The sequence below is a fragment of the Pteropus alecto genome, unplaced genomic scaffold (assembly GCF_000325575.1).
Source record: "Pteropus alecto unplaced genomic scaffold, ASM32557v1 scaffold37, whole genome shotgun sequence".
NCBI lineage: Eukaryota > Metazoa > Chordata > Mammalia > Chiroptera > Pteropodidae > Pteropus > Pteropus alecto.
The window spans coordinates 624855-633625 of NW_006440605.1; the positions used below are offsets into that span (position 1 = coordinate 624855).

Genomic DNA, 8771 nt, shown 5'->3' on the forward strand with positions numbered 1-8771 from the left:
GTGGGCTGGGCCCGGGCCGCCGCCGCTGCCGCTGCCGCTGCCGCCACCACTGCCGGGGAGAGGCCGAGAGCGGAGCCGGCGCAGGTCCCGGAGGAGAGCTTCGCCGCCGGGCACTCGGTCCCCATCGCGGTGGAGGCCAGGGTGAGGGGCACAGCGGGGGTGGTGGTGGGGGAGGGTGTCCCCCGGACTCCGAGAACAAAGGCAGCGGGTGGGGAGCGGGGCCGGGCTCCCGCCGCGCTCCAGGGCCGCGCGGTCGCACCTGTTGTGCACGGGCCGGCGGGATCGGGGCTCCTTTTTCCCACTCTCAGCGACCCCACCTGCGCAGAGTTAGGTCCCCCCGTGGCGGTAGCGGCATGTCCACGGGCCGGCATGGGCGTTGCCCGGAGACGGGGGACGGGGCACAGGCAAGGTCGGAGGGCGACGTGGGAAGGCACAGCCTCATCACCGCTCCCCGGGCCAACCCCTCATCCGCAGGGCGTGCGGCGATGTGAGCCATGAGCGCGACCTGGACGCTGTCCCCCGAGCCGCTGCCGCCATCGACGGGGCCCCCGGCGGGCGCGGGTCTGGACGCCGAGCAGCGCACGGTGTTCGCCTTCGTGCTCTGCCTGCTCGTGGTGCTGGCGCTCCTGATGGTACGCTGCGTGCGCATCCTGCTCGACCCCTACAGCCGCATGCCCGCCTCGTCCTGGACCGACCACAAGGAGGCGCTCGAGCGCGGCCAGTTCGACTACGCGCTGGTCTGAGACCCGACACCCCCAGCGGCCCTCCATGGCTTCGCTCTCCTGGGGCCCAACCAACGGGGTTGCCGCCGGTCTGGACTGTGCTCAGGATCCCGCTGCAGAGCCCAGCCCCACGGGAAGGGCGTGAGAAGTCCAACCCCTCCCTGCCCAGACCCCTCAGATCTTCCCCAAACCCTCCCATCCTCCCTCCCGGGCAGGCCCGAGCCCCACTCTGTGCCTTTATCCCGCCCTGTCCTAGCCCCATAACTCACCGACCCCCGCCCCCCCAGCGTGTGGGTGGCTCTGTTATTGTCCTGCCGCCAGCATGAGTTCCTGGATGCGGAGACCCTTATGTCTCCTTCTCCCTTGTCGTCTGGCCATCCCCACTCCCCCGCCATCCCCCGTAAGTGTTCAGTCCCTCCTTGGGCTCCCTCCTGGACCCACAGGGTGAGCGTGGATGCTGCATACCAATGTGCCCAGCGCAGCCTGCCCCGGAGACCGAGTCCGAAGTCTGATAATGGCTCCTGTGTCCAGGATGTTTGGCGCCTTCCGTAAAGGGAAAGCATGGGCAGGCTCATTCCGGCCCCCAGCCCATGCCCCAGTCCAGATCGGCACACCCCTCCCTCAGTCACCACCCATCACTGGCTCTCCTACCACCTCTCCCTGATCTCTCCTGCCACCCCCCTCCAGGCGCTCCCTCCTTTACCCTCCCCATGCCTTCTCGCTCCTCCCTGCCTCTGAGCAGATGGTGATAATAAACGCTATTATTGAGCACTTACTTGAACCAAGCAGTATGTTGAGTTAGCCCTCTCCCGCGCATGGCCTTTTGGTCTTTTAGGACCCTGAGAGTGAGACATTAGCCTCCGCATTCTACATGCAAGGGAGTCCAGGCACCTTGAGTGACTCGCCCACACCACGTAGCTGGATTCTAGCTCAGCTGGAATTTGAATTCAGGTCTAACTTATACACACTCTTAACAGCTGCCCAGTGCCGCTAAGACACCCAGACCCACACTTTGGGTAGACTGGTGTATTACCATGTTGATCCCCCAGCTCCAGACACAACCAAGACACTCTCTTCTTTCCCTTGACCTGGGGAGACTCTGGGGACTGTGGACTAGACTTAGCTGGGTGGGGATTTGGGATGGGGTGCCCTCAGCCAGCCCTGGAGGTGGTCTCCAAGAACTACCATGACCCCACCTGCAGCCCCAAACCCCTCTGAGATGGTGCCTCTTGCCCACCAACATCATGTGCACTTAGAAAACTGTGGATCTGGTGCCCAGAGAGCAGTGATCATGAAGTGGGCTGGCTCCACTCCACAGCTCACCCAGGAGACATGTTGTGCACTCCAGGGGAGCCGTATGCAATGTGTGTGGGGAGAAGCAAGTGTGTCTATAAAAGGAAGGCTGAGTGAATGCACGGGCTCTTTGGAAAATTTACCAGCTCTCGGAGACTAGTTAGGCCTGGGGGAAGGCAGTGCAGTGGGAGGTTACCTGGTTCCCACTCTCACCCTGCAGTGCCCCTGAACCCACAGAGGCTGGTAGAGGGGGGACTCCTTGCAGGGAGACCCAGCAGCACCTCCTAGAATCTGAGGCCTTTGACAGCTGCTAGGACTTCAGCTCTCTACCCAGCTCTGCTCCTCCCCCTCTCCCCACCTTGCTTCTTTCCCAAGGCTACTTAAGGGACCCTTTCTCCAAACTCCTGCCACATGGGACAGCCCATCTCTAACCCTTGGGCACCCCAGCCTTGGGCCTGGCTCCTTCCCCCTGGCTGCACCACTGAGAAACCGGAATATCAAGAAAATACTAAGGAAATTTACAGACAGAAGTGGCAGCAAGAGGGTAGATCACACCAGAAGGGGACAGAGGCGTGGTACATATAGCTCAGTGGCAGTGGGCCCACTTGTCTATGCAACCATATTTCTTTCGGGTGATACAGGCCCACCCCGCCCAGGGTAAACTGGCTGTTGGCTTGCTTTGTAAGATGGCAATGGTCCCATTAAGTACCAGGAAATCATTTCTCCTAACATGCTCTCACTCTGCTGGTGTTGCTCCTCCATCTGTGTATGAGGTCACCCCACTCAGAAAACCTTTCCCGGACACCTGTCAGGCTCAGGTCTGCCTCGATCCTTCAATCACCAAGGGTCCTCTCATGGCCAAACCAAGGTCACTCCAGGTGGCTTCGGACCAGACTTGGCAGTGGCAGCCTTTGGTGACCACACCCTCCTCCCTGGCATGGCCCCCTCGGTCCCTGGGACCCCAAGCTCTGCCTCCACTTCCTCTGACATTTTCCTCTGCACTTTGGGCCCCTACTCCTACCTTTAAGTCAGGAAAAAGATCAAGGCAGACTGACAACTTTATTCAGTTATAGGACATATGCCACAGGATGCAGGAAGGGATGAGGGGCTGGTCCAGGAGAGTATTTGATTGTGTTTGTAGCCTAGTCACCTGGCTGCCCCCACCTTGGTTCTGTGGCTGAACCACTGTACAACTGGGCTTCCATTTCTGAGACCCCTGCTCTAAGGAGCGTCTTAAAGGCCACTCGGTACTGCACGCCAAGTCAAGGACCTTCCACCATGACGACCCCGTGCCAGCCTGAGCAGGATTGAGGACTCATGGATAGCTGGTGTGTCCTTTGCCTGCCAGGCCTCTCACTTTTCAGGGGTGGCTGCCTGGCCTAGAAGTGCCAGGGGCACCAGGAAAGGATTCAGGGGGCAGACTCCAGCTGCCTGCCAAGTGGATCTCGGTTCTCTCCGCTGAGCATTATCAGGGGCCTGGGGGGTGGCCTGGAGGGCCTCTTCTTGCCCACTAGAGCCAGTGCTAGAATTCTCAGTCCCTGGCCCCTGGCTCCCACTGCTGGGGTCAGTGTAGGGGGCCGTCAGGCTTTCGTATGTATCCAGCATATGCTCAACCAGGGCCGCACAGGGCAGGTGAGGCAGCTCTTCCGGAAGTGCCATGAGCAGATCAAGGACCACAGCTGACTCTGGTGATGGATGGAGAAGGGAGGCATAAGGGGAGGGCAGGGCTTGCCACTTGGCACCCCTCCCTCACAGTCCCCCCTCCCCGCCCACTTCCCCTCCCTTCTCACCAGCTGCGGAAAGCTCAGGGCCATGGCAGCTGCGGGAGATGGACGACAGGTACTTGTAGATCTTCTCAAAGTCCACCTCAAGGTCTCCCGCGGCAGAGGGGCCAGCCAGGTCGTTGGAAGGTGCGGGGCCACAAGCCTCAGGGCTTGGGCCCTCCTGTCCCTCAGGGGCGGGGCCACGAGCCTCAGGGCTTGGGCCCTCCTGTCCGCCAGGGGCGCTGAGGAGCAGCAGTTTTCCGCGCGCCTGCGTGGGCTTGGGGGGCTTAGAGTGCAAGAGGCTGATGGGCTCCGTGGCCGCAATGGTGAGCACCTGACAGGCAAAGAGATCAGAAAGAGAAAGGCGGAAGTCCTTCCAACCGCCACTCCCTTACCTTGCACACGGTGCACAGCCCTCCACCTCTACCTGTCTACTGAAGCCTCCCTGCCAGCCTGAGGAAGGCATTACATCCAGGAGATGGCCGCAGAGGAGGGGATACTGAAGCTCGTGACTGGCCAGAGTCACAGAGCTGGCAAAAAGAAGGGCCCAGGTCCACCTTATTTAGACTCATGTATGACCCTGTCCCCGGGAACACCCCTGTCCTGCCTAGGGGATGGCTATACCTGTGAGAAAGCCACAGTCAAGGCTTCTTCTAGTGGCCCTGTTATCTTCTCGGCCAGATCCATCCATACCTGAGTGGGGCAATCAGAAGGTACACGGTCAGCCTAGGGATCAATCCTCGGAAATCCCCCAAGCTCTGTCCCTCCTGGGGATCCGCAGACCAAGTTAAGGTCTAAGGGTTGGCCCCGAGAAACCTTGCCCTGCCTCACCTCAATGGGGGCCGGGGTCTGTGTTTCACGGCGCCTTGAACCTTTTGGGGCACCAGGATGCACTCTCTGAATGGCCTCCCGGGCCACGCGGCCTTTGAGATGCCGAAGGAAATCCCGAATCTGGAAAGGATAAAGAGTCCGAAGGGGCCCTCTATAAGCCCAGGGCTGGAGAAAAGAAGCCAAAGACCACTGCCTACTCCTTGCCTCCCGTAGCCCGCTGTTAAGGGTCACAGGACTCTACCCAGGGTCTAGGTCCAAGGCCCAGGAGTGGTCAGCTACTTAATAAAAATGTAAGGTCCAGGCCCGTCTGGCTCCTCCCTGCAGCCAGGGCCCGCCTCCATGCAAAGTACGACCCTATTCGCCTCCCCTTTCGCCCACTCCACCCCATTTCCTGACTTTCATTTCAACTTCATGCCCGCCCAGTCCCGCTGCGCCATCCGCGGAATCGGCCCTGTAGCGTGCACCCTCTGCTCGGTCCGAACTCGACGTTCGCCCCGCCCCTCAGCCTACCGCAGCGCTGCCTCCATCCTCCTTGCCCCGCCCCTCAGCCTACCGCAGCAGTCTCCACCTCGCCCCGCCTCTCAGCCTTGCGTAGGCCCCTCACATCCCCTGCTTTCCTGCCAAGATAGCCCCGCCCCCAGCCTCGCGCTCGTCCCGCCCACGCCCCGTGCCTCGTCTTACTCCCGGCGCCCTCCCCGGATACATCCTAGCCCCGCCTCCAGCCTCGCTCTCTACCCAGGACTCCCTCACCTCGGCCTCGCTCCGGCCCGGCAGCTCCCTGGCTAGCTCGGCGGTGTCTGGCTCCGGCTGGCCCCGACGAGCCTGCAGTAGTCGGAGCAGCTGCCGCTTCTCGCGGGCGCTCCAGGCCACGGAGCCTGTCACCTCACCCAGATAGCGCGCCGGGGCCGCTCGCCGACGCTGAGGGGGCTTCATGCCAGTGAAGGTGGAGTCGGCGCTTCGGGCCGCTTTTCTGGAGGGCGGGGTTACGGCGGCCGCTAAGGTTACAAAGCACTGCGCGGAGGCGGAAGCAAATGGGGGCGTGGCTCTGGGTTTTCTAGATAGAGGGAGCCGCCTGGATGGGAGATCAAGAAGCGTTTGGCATCCGAACTGAGGCAAGGGTGAACGAGACCGCGGCCGAATTTTATCTCATTCTATCTCATTCGTAAACTGGAGTTCAGACTTTAGATCTCGTGCCCTCCCTCCACTCCTGAACTATGTCGTGCGTGCTTTACTTTTCGAAGAGGGTCCCGGCTGGAAGGCCAGCTGTCCAGTCGTAGACAAGAGATGGGCTGTGGGGTCGCCCAGGCCTGGGGACCTTTAGCAAATGATTTATCTGTACACAGCCTCAGTTTCCTCATCTGTAAAATGGAACTGGTCTTCTTGCTCTTGTCTACACTCAGGGGAGGAAGGAGCTCAGGCAAGAGGGATTTAAAGAGCTCTAGACTAGACAGAGAGGAGTTTGGAGCAGAGGCAGGAGGCCCTAGTGAGGGCAGGATCCACGCAGTGGAAGTGGAGAGCAGAGAAGGCCTGGATTTGGGAAGATCGCAGGAGGCAGGTGGCTCGATGCAGGGGTGGAGGAAGAAAGCGGGCTTTATTTACAACTTAACTTGGTGGGGTTGGGTGCCTCTTTTTGTTTGGGACAAAACGCCCTTGGGCCTCCGCTGGCCCCTTTCTGCTCACGTATGAGCCCCGCCCCCAAGACCCACCCCTCAAGTCTGGATCTCTTCCAGCCCGGAGTCCTCGCAGTCCTGGTCCCAGGCCTCAGCTTCCCTAGCCCCGACCCGCCCCCTAGCCCAGCGCACACGCAGACTTCAGAACTCAGCAGGTCAGACCAGATGTTTATTTGGAGCCCAGGTGGGAGAAGTTAAGGAGGCGGGGCGCGGGGATCATGGTCCCCTGGGGTCCGAGGTCGAAAGAAGCTGGTCCAGTCCTGAGAGCCTGGCCTTGACGCCGTGGCTGGTGCGTCTCTGAACCGGGCTAGTGGCGCAACATCCCTGGAAGGGTGCGACCGAGGCTGAGCTAGGAAGAGGGCACTACGCCGGCTGTTTCCTTCCTAGCTGATCATTGGCCACTCTTATCCATGCGCAGGCGTGAAGATGCTACATCTGAATCCTGAATCCTAGCCTAGTGCCTGTCTGACATAGAGCACACAGTCCACTACAGTGCCTGAGTTTGAATCCCAGCTCCACCAAATTTTGTGACTCATTTTTCTCATCTCTAAAGTGGGGATTATAATAGTATCTACAGGAGAGTTATTATGAGAATTAAATTAGTTAATATACGTAAAACATTTAGAACGCTGCCTAGCATAGAAAAAGCGCTGTGAAATCATTATCACCTCCCTCCCTCCTCCAGCTCTCCTGTCGGCCCCCACATTACACCTAAACACACACACACACACACACACACAAATTTACTTGCCTCACTGGGACATCCTGAGCTGGGGGCCGCTAGGCGAGGCTCTAGGGAGCGGGCCGGACGGTGGAGGCGCTGGAAGGGAGAGGTAGGCTGCAGAGCTGTAGGGGTTGATGCGCGCTGGCCCGGGACAGGGGCGCCCTCTGGGGGTTGCTAAGTAGCAGAGGCAGATCTAGGGATGGTTAGGCCCCGCCTGCTGGGATCACCGGGACCCGGGGTCCCGACGCGCGGGAATAGGCTGGGGGCCTGGCAGAGGTCCCGGTGGGCGGAGGTTGGTACCTGACTGCGCGCACATGAGGCCCAGCCCGGCAGCCAGCGCAGCGCCCAGTACGAAGGCGGCCACAACCAGTGCCACCACCGGTGCAGGCTCCAGGGCCGCAGGAGCTGGCGCAGGAGGCTCGGGGCGTACGGCTCTGCCGGGAACGCCCTTGGGAGGCCCTGTTGGGTAGTGCGACGCTGAGATTGGCCCAGGCCCAAGAGGTTCTCTCCACCCCAGTTCCCCAGCCCCAGAGACCCCAGCGGAGGAGGACTGCGCTCACTGGGGGGCGGCCGCGGCACCGTGACCACGATGGGCTGCGTCAGCGTGTGCAGGTGGAGGCTGTCGGCACCAGGACTCTCGCCGCTGCTACTGCCAGCGCTGGCGCAGGCCTCGTCCTGAGGCAGACACTGGTGGGGAGGGAAGGGACGGGGACGTAAGGGCTGCAGGGCTCCCAAGAGATCTAAGTGTCCAGCCCTCTTTGTAACCAGGAGGTCCACCACTAGACCCCTGGAAACTGGCCCCTTGTGGGTCCCTGAGCCCAGAGCCTAAGATATACAAGCAGCCAGACGCCCAGTTTGAGAGGACGCCAAATTTCAGCTTTTCGAGGTCACATGACCTGGCTCTCTGAGCACCTAACTTGTGAAGCTCAACTTTAGGTAACCAGAGATGTGACCCCTCAATGGCCTCCTGCATCCAATCATTCCAGCCTTGGAGAGACCTCAGGGACCCTCCTACCGGGATCCCAGTGCCCTGCCCATGAGGGAATCAGTGCCCACACCCTATCCTCTGAAGAGCCCTTGCGCAAAGCCCCAAGGGCCCCTTGAGCTCCCTGCACCTAGCCCCCAGCCTGAGAGAGACTCGGTGCCTACCCCCAACTCCGAGGGACCCGTACCCCAGGTTCCAAAGCGCCTTGACCCCCAAATCTCCAAACCCCGAGGGGCTCCGCCCTCAGACGCTGGAGGCATTCTTGCCCAGCCCCTGACAAGCCCTAGGGGTCCAGACTCCCGGCCTTGCGCACCGGCGACGGCGGTGGCAGCGTCAGAGGCTCAGGAATCCGGTGAGCTCCCGGGAGGCGGCGGCGGCGGCAGCGGCTCAGCTGGCAGTGCAGGAACTGCACAGAGGCGTTGAAAACGGGACGCAGGCGGAAGCTAAAGCGGGCAGCACCAGGACGCGGCGACAGTGGTGGGAAGGCGACCGAGGAGTCGGCCGGGCAGCTCCCGCTCAGCAGCTCCAGGGCGGGCCCTGGGGCCGGGCGCGAGGATGGTGTTACCGAGCAGTGGTGCAGAGCCAGGCCCCAGCGCGGGGAGGGACGGGCCAAGGCCGCCTGGGCAAGAGAAGGGGGCGGTGTCGTAGTCAGGATCCACCACCCCAACCTGCCCGCCTCCCGCCCCGGAACGCCCCGCGTCCACACCTGCACGAACACGCGGCTGTCCGCCGGGACCTCGAGCGGCCCCGCCCGGCGCGGGAAGGCGTGGGAGTGGCTAGAGT

The 8771-nt window shown here is 61.6% G+C and overlaps 3 protein-coding genes across 3 annotated transcripts in view; 1 reads left to right on the forward strand and 2 right to left on the reverse strand.

Annotated features, from left to right (window-relative positions):
* Nucleotide 1: 1 nt before the first annotated feature.
* CTXN1 (cortexin 1) lies at nucleotides 2–1503 on the forward strand. The gene is made up of 2 exons (XM_006917223.3): nucleotides 2–141; nucleotides 475–1503. Exon 2 carries the CDS (start codon nucleotides 495–497, stop codon nucleotides 741–743), a length of 249 nt encoding a protein of 82 aa, XP_006917285.1. The 5' UTR covers nucleotides 2–141; nucleotides 475–494; the 3' UTR covers nucleotides 744–1503.
* Nucleotides 1504–3055: 1552 nt separating this feature from the next.
* SNAPC2 (small nuclear RNA activating complex polypeptide 2) lies at nucleotides 3056–5686 on the reverse strand. The gene is made up of 5 exons (XM_006917224.3): nucleotides 5360–5686; nucleotides 4610–4729; nucleotides 4403–4471; nucleotides 3806–4112; nucleotides 3056–3700 (listed from the first exon to the last, which is right to left on the reverse strand). The coding sequence occupies exons 1-5, from the start codon at nucleotides 5540–5542 to the stop codon at nucleotides 3369–3371; spliced, it is 1011 nt and encodes a 336-aa protein (XP_006917286.1). The 5' UTR covers nucleotides 5543–5686; the 3' UTR covers nucleotides 3056–3368.
* A 278-nt stretch (nucleotides 5687–5964) lies between these two features.
* TGFBR3L (transforming growth factor beta receptor 3 like) overlaps nucleotides 5965–8771 on the reverse strand; it is a 4341-nt gene continuing 1534 nt past the window's right edge. Inside the window, exons 2-6 of the mRNA XM_015593464.2 lie at nucleotides 8695–8764; nucleotides 8302–8607; nucleotides 7564–7690; nucleotides 7304–7462; nucleotides 5965–7099 (exon numbers count right to left, since the gene is read on the reverse strand). Of these exons, the coding sequence (XP_015448950.1) occupies nucleotides 7032–7099; nucleotides 7304–7462; nucleotides 7564–7690; nucleotides 8302–8607; nucleotides 8695–8764 (730 nt within the window). The 3' untranslated portion in view covers nucleotides 5965–7031. The remainder of the gene's footprint in view (nucleotides 7100–7303; nucleotides 7463–7563; nucleotides 7691–8301; nucleotides 8608–8694; nucleotides 8765–8771) is intronic.

What these genes read in the sequence shown, in the direction of transcription:
- SNAPC2 (XM_006917224.3), bottom strand. Translation starts at nt 5,542, where the DNA reads ATGAAGCCCCCTCAGCGTCGGCGAGCGGCCCCGGCGCGCTATCTGGGT. An exon ending in CGGGCCGGAGCGAGGCCGAG is followed by an intron (nt 4,730 to 5,359) that starts GTGAGGGAGTCC and finishes TATCCTTTCCAG; the next exon opens with ATTCGGGATTTCCTTCGGCA. An exon ending in TGACTGTGGCTTTCTCACAG is followed by an intron (nt 4,113 to 4,402) that starts GTATAGCCATCC and finishes TTTGCCTGTCAG; the next exon opens with GTGCTCACCATTGCGGCCAC.
- CTXN1 (XM_006917223.3), top strand. Translation starts at nt 495, where the DNA reads ATGAGCGCGACCTGGACGCTGTCCCCCGAGCCGCTGCCGCCATCGACG.